General features: G+C 60.0%; 1 protein-coding gene across 16 annotated transcripts in view; it reads right to left on the bottom strand.

The window, feature by feature from the left end:
* Positions 1-15,497, bottom strand: part of TUBGCP6 (tubulin gamma complex component 6) — a 30,258-nt gene that overhangs the window by 8,224 nt on the left and 6,537 nt on the right. For 2 of the 16 annotated variants that reach the window (XR_014845282.1, XM_085024671.1), the window contains exons 4-25: positions 11,252-11,425; positions 10,271-10,392; positions 9,406-9,484; positions 9,208-9,317; positions 8,915-9,006; positions 8,684-8,823; positions 7,438-7,587; positions 6,807-6,888; positions 6,634-6,722; positions 6,438-6,553; positions 4,111-4,249; positions 3,771-3,842; positions 2,378-3,641; positions 2,179-2,231; positions 1,860-1,995; positions 1,610-1,778; positions 1,381-1,522; positions 1,086-1,280; positions 879-1,011; positions 586-799; positions 312-511; positions 83-215 (exon numbers count right to left, since the gene is read on the bottom strand). Coding sequence is in view for 10 of the 16 variants with exons in the window: in XM_085024671.1 (XP_084880797.1) it covers positions 124-215; positions 312-511; positions 586-799; positions 879-1,011; positions 1,086-1,280; positions 1,381-1,522; positions 1,610-1,778; positions 1,860-1,995; positions 2,179-2,231; positions 2,378-3,641; positions 3,771-3,842; positions 4,111-4,249; positions 6,438-6,553; positions 6,634-6,722; positions 6,807-6,888; positions 7,438-7,587; positions 8,684-8,823; positions 8,915-9,006; positions 9,208-9,317; positions 9,406-9,484; positions 10,271-10,392; positions 11,252-11,425 (3,963 nt within the window). In the remaining 6 variants the exon portion in view is untranslated. 16 annotated transcript variants of the gene reach the window in all.

The raw sequence follows: 15,497 nt of genomic DNA, 5'->3' as shown, positions 1-15,497 counted from the left end.
GTGTGGTCCTTCTGCTCCCGCCCTGGCCCCAGGATCAGCCCAGGAGAGAGGCGTGGACGCGGGGGGCAGGGGGCGGCAGCACCTTTATTCCCCACGCAGGCCCCTGGCGGGGCGGGCCGGCCCTCAGGCGTCCTGGTAGTAGTTGTTGAAGTTGATGCGCAGCAGGAAGTCCTCCAGGTGGGGCTGGTAGCCTCGATTCACCAGCTTGCTCACCACTGGGGAGCGGGGACGGGGTCAGCGAGCAGCTCGGCAGGACCCAACCCGCCGCCCACAGGGCGCCCCCCCCCCCCCCCGTTGGGGGTACGGGGCACCTTTGAAGAGGAAGTGGGAGTAGTACTTGAAGGTGCTGTAGGACTGCTGCATGAGGGCGAAGTTGGGGTGCTCGGCGCCGTGGGGGCCGCCGGCCAGGCCCCAGGGCTGGGAGATGAGCTGGCTGCGGAACTTGAGGACTAGGCTGAAGAGGCTGTGGATGATGTTCATCGCCGGCGCCGCCTTCTCCGTCAGCAGGCCCCTGCGGGAGCAAGGCAGCTGCCGCCGTCGGTCCGCTCCCCGCGGGCGTGCCCGCCGCCCGGCGCCCACCCTCACCTGAAGACAGCCTTGTGCAGGTACTCGGCGTGGGCACGCTGGATCTCCTCCAGGTCGCCCACGGAGGCCAGCCTGGCCCGGAACTCGCACCAGGTGACGTGCAGGATCTGGTTGGCGATGTACCCCTGGATGACTTTCACGAAGTGCTGCATCTCGTGCTTGAACAGCTGCAGCTGGCGGAACTGCACTGAGCTGGCCACGTGGCTCATCCGCGCTGCGGGGGGGGGGGGGGGGGGGTGAGCGGCAGCCACGCCCGAGGGTGCGCTGGGCCCGCCCTCCCCCACTGGGCTCACCCGTGCGCTTGAGGTGGAAGCAGACATCCTTGAGCGTCCACATCATGAGCTTCAGCTGCAGCAGGAAGGAGAAGATGCCGCTGTACCTGCTCAGGCAGCCCTCGGTGACCACGATGTTGAGGGGCCAGTCAACCTGCCGGGGAGGCCAGTCAGCACGCCTGTGTCCAGAGCCGGCCCCGCCAGTCCACACGAAGGGGCTCTGCTGACCTTGTACCTGAGCTCCAGGCAACTGAGCACGTCCGGGGCGTTGGGGGCAAACGCCTCAGGCAGGAACTTGAGGGCGAAGGAGAGGTTGGCCGCGTGCGGGGTGTCACCGTGCAGGCTGTACTGCAGGGCCTTGCTCAGCACGGAGTTGAGCACCAGCGGGCTGAGCAGCTCCCCGGGCGTCTGCCCTGCCCCGAGCTGAGATGAGAGCACAGGCGTTCCCAGCTGTCCCCAAGTGTCCCCAGGCGTCCAGATGCCCCCTGCAGCCCCAGCCCGCCTCACTCCACCCCGGGCTCACCTTCTCAAAGAGTAGGTCGCTGAGGGACTGGGCGAACTCCCCGTCTTCCATCAGCAGAAAGTGCCGCAGCGCCTCGAAGTGCGCCCCGAGGTGGAGTTCCACAAAAAAGTAGTCCACGGCGGCCTTGTTCACCAACGAGACGCTGGGGGGGAAGGGCCTGGAGTCAGGGGGGGCTGCAGGGGCGGGGCCGCGGGCGGGGGCGGGGCCGCAGCGGGGGGCGGGGCCTCACTGCGCAGCCAGCGGGGCGGTGACAGAGTGCTTCATGAGCACCGGCAGGGGCAGCAGCTCGCTCAGCTGCACCGCCGTCTCGTCCGTGTCTGGCTGGACCCCGGAGTCCTCGGGGAGGGCAAAGGCTCGAGGAAGCCCGTGGTGCAGGAGGCGGGCGACAGGAGGTTCTGCTGCAGGGGGACAGACCACTGTCACCTGCCGGGGACACGCTGGCCCGGCTCCCGCTCGCCCGGCGCGGTCGGCCCACTCACACATGGCCTCGTAGCTGTCCGGGTACTGCTCCAGGCGGTACTGCCCCGCCAGGCCTGCCAGGTAGGCCTGCTCCATGCCCCAGCGCTGCGCCGCCTCCTCGCCGAGGCCTGGGCTGCTCTGGGTGTCCACGCCTTCCTAAGACGACCCGGCCTCAAAAACCCGCCCCTTCCCGGGGGGAAGAGGGAGTAATGCTGGGTGGGAGCCCCACATGTCGCCTGGTCCCGGGACAGAGCCCGCATTGCCCATGAAAGGGCAGGCGGGGTGGGAGGGGCAACCAGCAGAGCTTTCTCCCCCAACCCCTAATCCCTGACCCCTGACCTGTGAGCTTGGATGGCAACTCGCAGGGAGGTCCACGGTGTCCTCACTCCTCCCTGGGCAGAACAAATGGGGCGGGGGGGGGGGGGGGGGGCGTGCCTCAGGGCCAAGCCGACTCCCAGACAACAGACTGCTCCCCTTCTCCCCATCCTGGGCCCACAGGCACCACCAGGAGCAAGACAGCTCTGGGGGCCCTACTGACCTGGCTCCTCAGGGCTGCCGCCTCCCAGGACACCGGGCGCAGCTCCAGCAGTGGGCGAGGCCTGGGGGCCGCTCTCTGCCCCTTCCACGGCTGTCTCTGCAGCTGGCTGCGGCTCCCCCTCCTGGGCAGGGCTCTGGGCTCCTAGGCTGAGGCCTGACTGGGACCCATGGTCAGGGGGGGTCTGGTGGGGCCTGGGCACAATGGGCTCGGCTTCCCCTGAGAGCACCCCCAGAGTCACCTGGGACTGAGATACGTGTCCATGGACGTTCCACCGTGGCCGGGAGGGAACTACGTCACACACGTTCTCCCCCACCTTGATGCTGGCATCTGACACGTGTCCGTGGACGTTCCACCGTGGCCGGGAGGGGACCACGTCACACACGTTCTCCCCCACCTTGATGCTGGCATCTGACACGTGTCCATGGACGTTCCACCGTGGCCGGGAGGGGACCACGTCACACACATTCTCCCCCACCTTGATGCTGGCATCTGACACGTGTCCGTGGACGTTCCACCGTGGCCGGGAGGGAACCACGTCACACACGTTCTCCCCCACCTTGATGCTGGCATCTGACACATGTCCGTGGACATTCCACCGTGGCCGGGAGGGGGCCGTTCCCGAAGCATAACCCCCTGTGGGAACATCGCCCTCTGACACTTGTCTGAGGAGCTGCCCCATGGCCTGGCTGCCCTCTTGCGGGGAGGTCTTCTGGGGAGAACACGCATGGGGCAGTGCCACCTGCCCATCTAGGACACACATGTCCAGCTGCACATGAGTGTCCTCCCACTGGGGCTGCCCCTCACTGCCCAAGCCACCTCCCGTGGACTGAAGGGGCCCTGGGAAAGCTGAGGTGGCCACAGCTGGCCTCAGGATGGTTCTGAAATCGTATTCCTGTGGCCCAGAGGGCCCTGTGCCCACCGCTGCAGACGGAGCCGGGGGAGGCAGGTCGGAGCCAATGGTCTGCAGCGCCTCCTCCAGGACAAGAGCTGAGCCGGTGTGCAGAGGCTGCTCAGCCCCCTGGGCTGTGGGCAGGAAGTCTCGGATGCTGAGGCCCACAGACAACAGCCCTGGATCCTCCACCGGATCCAACAGCAGGCCTGCTCCTGGCCCAGAGCCACAGGCCGCCTCTGCTGGAGACTCGGGCAGCTGTGGCATCAGCCTGCTCGGCCCACGGGGACCATCCCGGGCAGCCTTGGGCTGCTCTGCAGGCCCAGAACCACAGCCGCCACCTCCGTCTGGGTGCTCGGGGCACGGAAGGGAGGCCTGAAACACAAGTGCACCTTGGTTCCTCCTGTTCCCTGCTCTGTCCCCGACTTCAGTCCCCTACACCAGAATGCATGATGGGGGCAGTGGGGACACAGGCCCAGCCCCCAGCCTGGGAGCAGCTCTCACCTGGGAGCAGGCACCTGGGAGGACGGCCAGCGGCTCCGGGGGCTTCCCCTCAGACACAGCTCCCAGCATCCCCTGAAAACCGACCAGCAGGATGAGAGGCAGCAGCGTCCCCACCGCCCACGACTGCTACGCCCCCCCCACGGGGCAGCTTGCGCAGTGCTTTGCTGCAGCCTGGCCAGCACCCGGCACCACCTCTTCCCGGTCACAGCACCGACAAGCGACGACAACAGCACCACCCACCCCTCCTCGAGGGCATGCGGGCAGGTCTGTGCATGGCACCAGGGGGTCCGGAGTTCCTGAGAGCAGAGCGGAGAGCTCCCAACTGCAGCTTTGGCATCACCTGAACACGCTTCTCCTCCTCTAAGAGAAAGCGACGCCGAGCGTCCGCCAGCCTGTGCCTCTGGACCCTCCACAGCGCCTTCCGCTCCCGACGAGCAGCCTCTGCGGACAACTTGCTATAATGATCCACCAGCGCCTGCCTGCAACCACACACAGGACTGGTCACCGTGGTCAGCCCACTGTGCAGCCAGTGCCCCAGGGGCTGGACAGCTCTTGGTGGCACAGGCCTCCGACAGGCAGCCCACATGCTTGGCACCTTCCCAGGCCCCCTCAACACCTGCAGGTCTCTCTGCCCCTGGCACAGCAGGCGTCTGCTGAGTGACTACCAGACTGAGCTCCTACATAGCGTGACAGAAGGGACTGGTGAGGGGCTGGGAGCTGCCCAGGCCTTCTAGGAGTCAGGCCTTGCTCCTCAGCTGCAGCTGTAATTTGAAAAGATACCTGTATTCTAATATTCCCTGCAGCACTATTCACAATAGCTAAGACATGGAAGCAACCTGAGCAGAGGAGTGGATAAAGAGGATATGGTACAGGAGCTCCCGTCATGGCGCAGCGGTTAACAAATGAGGTTGCGGGTTCAATCCCTGGCCTTCCTCAGTGGGTTAAGGATCCGGCGTTGCCGTGAGCTGTGGTGTAGGTCACAGATGGGGCTCAGATCTGGTGTTGCCGTGGCTGTGGCGTAGGCCAGCAGCTACAGCTCCGATTAGACCCCTAACCTGGCAACCTCCATGTGCCGTGGGTGCAGCCCTAAAAAGACAAAAAAAGGATATGGTACACACACACAAGGGAATATTATTCAGCCACTAAAAAGAATGAAACGATACCATCTATAGCAACATGGATGGACCTAGGTGTTGTCGTACTCAGTGAAGTAAGCCAGAAAGAAAAAAACAAACACTGTATTCTATCACTTATATGTGGAATCAAAAATATGGCACAGGAGTTCCCGCTGTGGCACTACAGGATCAGTGGCGTCCCTGCAGCACCAGGGCACAGATTTGATCCCCAGCCTGGCACAGTGGGTTAAAGCAACCAGCATGGATGCAGCTGCAGCATAGGTCGCAACTACGGCTTGGATCTGATCCCTGGCCCAGGAATTCCATGTGCCACAGGGCAGCCAAAAAAGAAAAAGAAAAAAAAAAAAAAAAAATGGAGTTCCTGTCATGGCGCAGTGGTTAACAAATCCGACTAGGAACCATGAGGTTGCGGGTTCGAGCCCTGGCCTTGCTCAGTGGGTTAAGGACCCAGAGTTGCCGTGAGCTGTGGGGTAGGTTGCAGACGCAGCTCGGATCCCGCGTGGCTGTGGCTGGGGTGGAGGCCGGTGGCTACAGGTCCGATTCGACCCCTAGCCTGGGAACCTCCATATGCCACAGGAGCGGCCCTAGAAAAGGCAGAAAGACAAAAAAAGAAAAAAAAGAAAAAAGAAAAGAAAGAAAAGCTAGCTTGGCATGTTATGCCCAATGATTTTCTTTTCTTTCTTCTTTAGCTGCACCCACGGCACAGGGACATTCCCAGGCCGGCAGTCGAACCAGAGCTGCAGCTGGGGCCTACACCACAGCCACAGCAACACGAGGCTGCATCTGTGACCCAGGCCACAGCTCACGGCAACACCAGACTCTTAACCACTGAGCAAGGCCAGGATCAGACCCACATCCTCACCGACTACGTCAGGTCCTTAATCTGCTGAGCCACAGCAGGAATTCCAGGGGCACAGCCTCTGCACCCAGCTTCCTTCCCATGTAAGCAGGAGAATGACATCTACCCACACACACACAAACACACGTGTGTACACACACAGGACGGCACGGGTGCACATGCGCAGATAAAGCGCACCCCTCAGTCAGCCACTGGCTCCATCACAGCTCCACTCACTGTCCCCACGGCCAGGACACCTGAGACCCCAGACAACAAGCAGGAAGTGACAGCTCCCACAAAAGGCCCCAAGCCGCCAGCTCGCCAGCTTAGGAAGTGCAGGGGAGAGCGGGGCATTCTGATGACACAGCAAGAGACAGACTGGGACGGGGTGCCAGGCAAGTGCCCACTTCAGCCAGGCTGCTGACAGGCTTCAAAATAAATGCAACAGGAACTGCTTAACTCAAAAGAAACAGGGGATGGGGACAGTGTGTGGGCTAAGCCTGGATCCCGACCATACAAACCGATGGTGAGGAGACACCCTGAGTTCAGACCACTCCCCAGCTGCCTGAGCGGGCACTTGAAAGTTTCAGAAGGGGTAAACAGCCACGAAGATCAAACCAGCAGTGGTGCCCTTGCAGCGCCCTCGTCCCGGGAAGGTCCACCTGGAGTGGCACCATGCCCATGCCGCCCTACCTCGCCTTCCTCTCCAGCTGCTCCTCCAGGGCCTTCAACCTCCTCTCCCGGTCTCGGAGCTCGCGGGCATAGCTGAAGTCGTCATCCAGCTCCTCCTGCCTGGCTGCCCGGCGACGCTGCACGACAACCCGCACAGGCAGCCTCGCTGGTAAAGCCGCCCCCCCGAGCCTGCGCCCCCCAGGAGGAGCCCACCCACCTCCTGGTCTCTCATAAACTGCTCCTTCAGCCTCTGAAACTGCTCTCGCTTCCGGGCATCCAAGGCCATCCGCTTGGACATCTGCCGATCTGCGATGAGAGTTCGAGGGGCGCTGCTGTGAGGAGCCGCAGCAGGCTGCCCCAGAGGCAGAGCGGGGACGGGGCCACACGCACCACTGAGCGCGCTCAGGACCCTGGATGCCGCTTCCCGGGCGTGGACAATCAGCTCTTGCTTTGCGATTTCCATTCGTAATTCCTGAAAAAGACCACCAGGGATTGAGGCATCTCGGCCTCTGCCCCCTCCCCTGGGTGGGCCCGGTGGAGGGGTGTGTCTGCTCGGACCTTGGGTGGGCTGTCCGAGGACAGTGGCCAGGCTCTGAGGGCAAAAGTGCCCATCCTGCACAGTGACAAGGCTGGTTCCCGGGGCAGCTGACACAGCCTCACAGAGCAATCTGGAGGATGGGATAGGATGGAGGACCAGGCCCAGGCTGCCCAAACAGGCTGGCTCTTCTCCCACTCCAGCTCTCACCCCCCTCTTTGTTCTCTGGGGTCTGCCCTGCTCACATCTCCCTGCTAAGCACCAGATGTTGGGCCTCGGAGGCTCCATCAACGCCCCCTCCACCTCCGCCACACAGGAGGCTGGAAGCTCTGGCCCTAGTACACCTGCCCCTTCTGAACAGGAGGGGAGCTCACAGAGGCCGCCGAGCGCAAGAACCTCGGGCCCTGCTGCCCTGGAGCCATCACTCGGCCAGCCCCAGGAGGAACACGGAGACGGGGCGCAAGCAAAGACCCGGGCGCCCCACACCTTCTCCTCCTTGCTGAGGGAGCTGTGGCGTGCCACCCTCTCCATCCGTCCCACGTAGATGGCGCAGTCCTTCTCGATATCCTTCAACTCCTCGAGGGAAAAAATCACCGAGATGCGAGGGACAGGGACGTCAGAGCAGCAGAGGTAATGCTGTCGGGGAGGAGGACCTGCAGTGAGCCCAGCGATACTCAGAGCCACATCCCGCTCTGCCCCTGTCCGGTGACCTGCGTGGACAGCCTGCTTTCTCAAGAACACTGCATGCCTCACTGGCAGGCTGCACGGCTCTGAGGACATCCCAGGCTCTGTGGGGGTCCATCCAGGCCGAGGCTGCCCTGTGGCAGAGACCACCTCTGGCTCCCACTAGCCGAGGAGACCGGACACAACCACACTCACTCACTGAGTCAACCCAGGCAGCACAGCCGGCGCCCCGCCCTCTTCTCCCCAGAGCCACGCCCCACCCTCCCCAGGAGCCCCACCTCCTCAGAGCCCCACCCCTCCCCGAAGCCCCACCTCCTCAGAGCCCCACCCCTCCCTGGAGCCCCACCTCCTCAGAGCCCCACCCCTTCCTGGAGCCCCACCTCCTCAGAGCCCCACCCCTCCCCGAAGCCCCACCTCCTCGGGAGCCCCACCCTTCTCAGGAGCCGCCCCGCCCCGCAGCCAGTCTCTCACAGCACCCGGGGATTCAGCAACGAGGGGACTCAGCAATGATCCCCTCAGCAACGAAGCGGCACCAGCTGCTCCCACTGGGCCCTGAGCCTGTCCTGGCGGCTCCCGTCTGACAGCCCCGCACGGGCGCAGCTGCTGCCCACTGATCTGGCCTGCGACCGGCTGGCCAGCCTGCTGGGACATCAGACAGCAGCTTCCCCCAGAGGCTGCCCGGCACAGGGCTCGCTCCACAGCACAGCCCCTCCACAGCCGCCCCAGGCCAGAGGGCCACTACTCCCGCAACAGCTTGGGTTCTCCGTCCCACCGACACAGCCCGTCCCTGCCCTCCGGGGGCAGTTTCCATGGGGAGGAGGGAGCAGAGGGGCTCTGAAATGCCTGCAGCTTTTCCTCCTCTCTTGGAACCAGACACTCAAGAGGGCCGCGCATGAAACTCGGGGAAATGCTCCCCGTGACCCCTGCTCCCAGGCAGCCAACCCAGGGCTGAGGACAGAGGGCCAGGCCGCCTAGGGACCCAACCGCCGAGGCCATCGCCACGGCGCAACAAGCAGCCCAGGGCAAGGGGTGCCTGTCAGGCCCTCACCCGGGGGCAGCAGAGCTTCAGCAGGTTGATGGTCTTCCCGCACACGTACACGTCGTGGGCAACGTGCTTCAGGAACACGGGGACGCAGGCCTCCACCTCTTTGGAAACGAGCACGTAGCCGTGGGTCCAGTAAGACTTGTCTACATGTGGGACAGGACACACAGGGTCTGCATGCAGCCGTGGCCCCGACCCGCCCGGCACGGGGGAGGCCCAGCCCAGAGGCACACCTACCTCTGCAGCCCAGGTACTCGTGGTTCACCTGGATCATGAACTCGCCATAAACATCTCTGAAAACCCCGCTGTAAACCCAGTCGTGGATGAACCTGCCAGGGCGGGTGGGCCACGGTGAGGCGTGGGGCGAGAGCGCTGCCCCAGCCCACCTGCCCCCTACCACCTATCCAAGCCCACCTATCCTGCCCTCCCCCTCCTCAACTGCAAGGCCTGTGCTCAGCAGGTGTCTTAACTAGAGGATAAGCCCAAACTCTGTTGGGACTGAGTGCGGCCCCGCCCTGCGCCCACCGCACCGCGTGTAGGGCTCGCAGCTGGTCTTCAGGAGAGACAGCAACACCGGGTAGTGCTCGTTGCTGCAGTTGTCCAGGGCCTCCTGGTAGAGGTAGGAGAGCAGCCTCACCCCCTGGAGACACAGGGAAGAGGGTCAGTGCAGGCACCACACACGGCAGGCGGCGGCCGGGTCTACACTCTCGGCAGGAATCCAGACTCACAGTGGGGAATGCTGCCCTGGGCTCTCCTCCGCCAGTGCCCGGGAGTGCGGTGCCCACACCACAGAGCTCGGCCAGGTACCTAGACACAGAGGCCAGTGAGACCAGGCGAGCAGAACCTGTCCTAGCCCTGCTCTGGTCCAGCTTTAAAAACCACTGGGAAAAAAAAAAAAGGAAAAAAAAAAAAAAAAAACCAAAAAACCACTGGCACCTCAGGGACCTCAGCTTTGAGCTTCCTGCCAGAATCCCCCCCACGGGGGACCCCAGGACCCCCCGTGCACCTCCACCTCCTTCCCAGAACTGGCCAAGACTCTGAATCCCTCCAGAGCCCATGACCCTTCCCCACCTGCAACTCTGCCCTGCGACCCCTCCTGCACCCACCACCTTGCCTCCCTGTCCTGGATGGCTACCAAGTCCCCCGGGGCCCCCTGCCCCTCCACCCGGCTGCAAGCTGTGCTCTGCATGGCAGCCCAGCCCCCTCACAGCACCCTCCAGACCCCCCAGGCTCCTGCCTCCCCCCCTGCACCCCATCTCCAGCCCCAGGGGCCCCACACTCCTGCCCCTCTGTCTGCAAGAACCCCTCTCCCACTGAACACACCTCCCTGCCGCCCCACACCCTGCCTCCTCCAGATGGCGCCCACGGCAGACACTCTGCCAGCTGTTTACCAACTGACTCCTGTGTGCCAGGGCCACCCTGTGTGCCTCTCAGACAGGAGTCCCTGGTCAAGGCCCGGGTGGCGCTCTGCCAACAGACAGCACCCAGCACATCGTGAATTTGGCTGGGGCAAGGGCTTGCCAGACACCCGCCCACCAGGGCTGTTTCATGGGCCTCCCACCTGCCCCCACGAGCCACCAAGCCGAGGCTCACCTCAGCTGCCGGCCCAGTTTCTTGAAGAGAAAGCCAATGGTCAGGAGGCTCAGGGTGGGCGGCGTGGAGAGGACGCAAGCCCGGTAATACTGCAGGTACCTTCTCAGGCCGCTGGTGAAGGCCTGCAGGGCAGGGGTGGAGGAGAGAGGCTGGGAACCAGCAGGTGCTACCTCTCCCCACCCCAGATTGGGCCTCCGGGGGTCACATGCAGACAGCCCAGCCCAGCCGGAAGACCACAGCCACTGCAAATCCTGTGTCTGCAGCCAGGGCGGCTACACTAGGAGTCCGGACCCTGGATCTCAGGTGGCCCGGCTTTGTGCACAGACGCCAACTCTGAGGTCTCGAGGACTCACGTCCTGGGCAGCACCACAGCAGTGTGGCCCCAGCTCAGGAGGCCTGCATGGAACACTCCAGAACCCAGCAGCAAGGAGCCAGCTGCCCTGCCTTCACATCCCAAACGACCCACACGGCAGGGCTGCCTTGGCCTCTTCCTGCCCTCCCGGCCCCCCAGACCTGCCCCAGCACCTAAAGCTCCTCTCGCGTCATCCCGACAACCCCACCGCGGTGCGAATATGAAAGGACCAAGCCAGCGCCTGCCGCCCTCCTCTGTCTGGACGCCTGCCCCTTTGCATCCTGGGCGCCGTGCCCAGTGTACGGGCCAGTGAGCAGGCTTTCAGGAGGAGCTGCTTTAGATCCGAGCCAGGGGGCACAGTGGGGAACAGGCAGCATGTGCCCAGTACACACTGTGTCCTGCCCCCAGAACCCCCAGCACCAGCCACACCGCCCCACAGTGTCTCGTGGCCCAAACACAGGTGCCCAGCTTCCGATGGGGTAACGAGCGAGTCAGACATGGATGGCCAGCCTCCATCCCTGAAGCGCAACACGGACTGGACGTCACCGAGGAAAAAAGGTTTGTCCTGGCGGGACCTCTGAGGCTCTTCTCCAGAGGGACACCCGCGACAGTGTGAGGCCAGGCCGTACCTGGAACACGAGGCCCTTGCTGCATGAGGAGTCCAGCACAGGCTGCAGGGAGAAGTCGCTCAGGCGCGCGTAGTGGGTCCCACACTCGGCCACCTCTGAGAGGAGGCTGCTGACGCTCTCGGGGGACGCCCCTGACACATGGACGCCCCGCTTCACTGTGAAGGCCTGAGCTGGCTGGACAGGACAAAGGAGAGGTCACTGGGGCCAGGCACCCAGAGCCCACCATAGCGCCGCCTCCCAGTCCCCCCACATACCGGACCTCGCCACTGCTCAGGGTGCCCCCAAGACCAGGCCAAGACACACAAACAGCAAAGGGCGCGGAAGACAGTCTCCCATGCCACCTGCGAGGTGCCCACAAACACCTGCCTGGGGGCTGAGGCTGTAAGCAAGTGCTCACCATTGATCTGATCAACTCCCAAGCACCTGCCTGAGGAAACCACAGGAGAGGCACAGCAATACCTGCCACCCACACGACTTCCCCATAACAGTCTTCGCAAACACAAGCCCTGAGCCAACCCACGAGCGGGCTGATTCCGACCAAACTCACGGCGTGCAGAGAGTGCGGGGCGGGGGGGAATGCACGGCTGCCAAGACCCGCTTTCAAGAGAAGGAAGAGAATGCATGGGCAGTGAGGTCCTGCTGTAGCACAGGGAACTCTGTCCAGTCTCATGGGACAGCCCCACAGCAGACGCTAACGTGAGAAAGCGGAATACACGTGCCAATGCAGGACCGCGCCCCTCGGCCGTACAGTGGAAATCGGCACAACGCTGCCAATCAACTAGACTTTATTTTTTTAAAAAAGAAATTAAAGAGGAGGAAGATCTCAAATAAGCAGACTGTACACATCAAAGACGCAGCAAAAGAGCAGAAGAAGCCCCAGCTAACAAAGAAGAAACTGTAGAGAGAGAGTGGAGATAAATAAAGGGGAGAACAGAAACAAGAGAGACAATCATGAAACCAAACGTCAAGAGTTAGTTCTCTGAAAAGACCAACAAAGCTTCAGATGGACTAAGAAAAAAGAAAGAGTCATTACTAAAATCGGGAATCAAGATGGGGCCATCACTACTGATTTTGCAGAAGTGAAAAGGATTTAGCCCTACGAACAATCATAGGCCAACAAATTAAAGAACCTAGATGACATGGACAAATTCCTGAAACAGGAGTTCCTACGACGGCACAACAGAAGCGAATCCGACGAGGAACCACGAGGTTGTGGGTTTGATCCCTGGCCTCGCTCAGTGGGTTAAGGATCCGGCGTGGCCGTGAGCTGTGGTGTAGATCGCAGATGCGGCTCGGATCTGGTATTGCTGTGGCTGTGGTGTAGGCCGGTGGCTACAGCTCCAATTGGACCCCTAGCCTGGGAACCTCCATATGCCGTGGGTTCAGCCCTAAAGAGACAAAAAGACAAAAAAAAAGAGTGACCCTGTGAAACCCTAAGCACTTCACCCTCAACTGCCCTGAAGTCAGAACCGCAGACCCCTCTCAGACCCCTCCCTATCTAAGCCCTCTCTGTGTGGCCGTGGGCATGCGTGTGCCCCCAGGGCCCGTGCTCAATAAACCTTGTTCTTCAAAGTTCCCTGATGGAGTCTTGCTGGGGGTACCCTACACTAGTACTAAGAACCACGAGGGCCAGCCGAACCCGACGCTGGCCTGGTGTAGCGCAGGGATGCCTGTGGGGTTGGGGCTGACCACAGATGAAACAGGCTGAACAAGCACTTCAGGCCCAGTGAGTGGGTGCCTACAGCCGTCCAGGCAATGGGCTGCGGCCAGTACAACACCTCCCAGCAAGTCCAGGTGGAAAACATCAACGTCATCTGAGTTTTATAATTTAAAGAGAATAAAAACAGCAAAACCCCTACAAAGTCCAAGACGAGATGGCTTCACTGGTAAATTCTACCAAACAAGTAAAGAATTAATACCAGTTATTCCTAAAGTCTTCCAAATTCTTTGTTTTTTTTTGTCATTTTGCCATTTCCAGGGCCGCTCCCTCGGCATGTGGAGGTTCCCAGGCTAGGGGTTGAATCGGAGCTGTAGACGCCGGCCTGCGCCAGAGCCACAGCAATGCAGGATCCGAGCCGCGTCTGCAACCTACACCACAGCTCATGGCAACGCCGGATCGTTAACCCACTGAGCAAGGGTGGGGATCAAACCCTCAACCTCATGGTTCCTAGTCGGATTCGTTAACCACTGAGCCACAATGGGAACTCCAACACTTCCTAATTCTAAGAGGCTGTTACTGCATTGATGCCAAAACAAGACGAAGACATTACAGGGAAAAAACTACAGGCCAACATCCCTTATGAACACAGATGCAAAAATCCTTGATAAGGAGTTCCCGTCGTGGCACAGTGGCTAATGAATCCGACTAGGAACCATGAGGTTGCGGGTTTGATCCCTGGCCTCGCTCAGTGGGTCAAGGACCAGGCATTGCCGTGAGCTGTGGTGTAGGGCGCAGACGCGGCTCGGACCCCGCGTTGCTGTGGCTCTGGTATAAGCCGGTGGCTACAACTCTGATTAGACCCCTAGCCTAGGAACCTCCATGTGCCACGAATGTGGCCCTAGAAAGGATTAAAAAAAAAAAAAAAAAAAAAAAAAAAACAAAAAAAACAAACCAAACCAAACAAAAAACACTAACAAACTGAATCTAACAGCATGTTAAAGGATTCTGTACCATGACTAAGTGGGTTTTATCTCAGGAATACATGGAGCTCCTGCTGTGGTGCAGTGGGATCAGTGGCGTGTCTGCAGCACCAGGTCACACGTTTGATCCCAGCCCAGCATAGTGAGTTAAAGGACTTGGCACTGCCAAAGCTGTGGTGTAGCTCACAAATGGTGACCCAAATCTGATCCCTGGCCCAGGCACTCCATATGCCTAGGGGCAGTCAAAAAGTTTTTCAATGTAATATGCCAAAAAATCAATGCAACATGCCACATTAACAGAATGAAGGAAAAAACTATATAGGCTCATCTCAACTGACGAAAAAAAAATTCTGAGAAAACTCAACAGCCTTTCACAATGAAAACACTCAATAGGCGTTCCCGTCATGGCTCACAGAAATGAATCTGACTAGCATCCATGAGGACGCAGGTTCCATCCCCGGCCTTGCTTAGTGGGTTAAGGATCCAGCATTGCCGTGGCTGTGGGGTAGGCCAGCAGCTACAGCTCGGATTTGACCCCTAGCCTGGGAACCTCCATAGGCCACAGGTGCAGCCCTAAAAAGCAAAATAATAAATAAGTAAATAAATAAATAAATACCTGTTAGAGCTAACAAATGAATTCAGCAAAGTTCCAGGATACAAAATCAACACAGAAAAATCAGTTGTATTTCTACACAGTTGCAATAAACAATCCAAAAGTGGAAACTGAGGAGTTCCCTGGGGGCCCATCAGGCTAAGGATCCAGTGTTATCACTGCCATGGCTCAGGTTGCCACTGTAGCATGGATTCAATTCCTGGCCCCAGAAGTTCTACATGTAGTGGGCACAGCCAAAACAAAAACAGAAATGAAAAAGGTTCCTGTCATGGCTCAGTGGTTAATGAACCCAACTAGTATCCTTGAGGATTGGGTTAGATGCCTGGCCTCACTCATAGGTTGATGATCCGGTGTTGCCGTGAGCTGTGGTGTAAGTCACAGACGTGGCTCAGATCCAGAGTTGCTATGGCTCTGGTGTAGGCTGGCGGCTACAGCTCTGATTAGACCCCTAGCCTGGGAACCTCCATATGCCGTGGGTGCAGCCCTAGAAAAGGCAAAAAGACCAAAAACAAACAAACAAAGAATAAAATACGGGAGTTCCCGTCGTGGCGCAGTGGTTAACGAATCCGACTAGGAACCATGAGGTTGCGGGTTCGGTCCCTGCCCTTGCTCAGTGGGTTAATGATCTGGCATTGCCGTGAGCTATGGTGTAGGTTGCAGACGCGGCTTGGATCTCGCGTTGCTGTGGCTCTGGCGTAGGCCGGTGGCTACAGCTCCGCTTCAACCCCTAGCCTGGGAACCTCCATATGCCGCAGGAGCGGCCCAAGAAATAGCAGCAACAACAACAACAACAACAAAAAGACAAAAAAAAAAAAAAAAAAAGAATAAAATACGTAGAAATACTAAAAAGACAAAGAAAAAAATGTAGAAATAAATTTACCCAAGAAGACAAAAGACTTGTTGCTGTGAAAATTAGGAAACATTGCTGAAAGAAATTAAAGACTTAAATAAATAGAAAGACATCCCATGTTCATGAACTGGAATATCTAAAAT

The sequence above is a fragment of the Sus scrofa genome, chromosome 5 (assembly GCF_054392235.1).
Source record: "Sus scrofa isolate SSC_HxYL_T2T_F1_AM1 chromosome 5, Sscrofa_HxYL_maternal_Yorkshire_Landrace_v2.0, whole genome shotgun sequence".
In the NCBI taxonomy this organism is placed as follows: domain Eukaryota; kingdom Metazoa; phylum Chordata; class Mammalia; order Artiodactyla; family Suidae; genus Sus; species Sus scrofa.
Note: the sequence above shows the minus strand (reverse complement) of the source record. Positions and strands in the feature narration are given on the sequence as shown.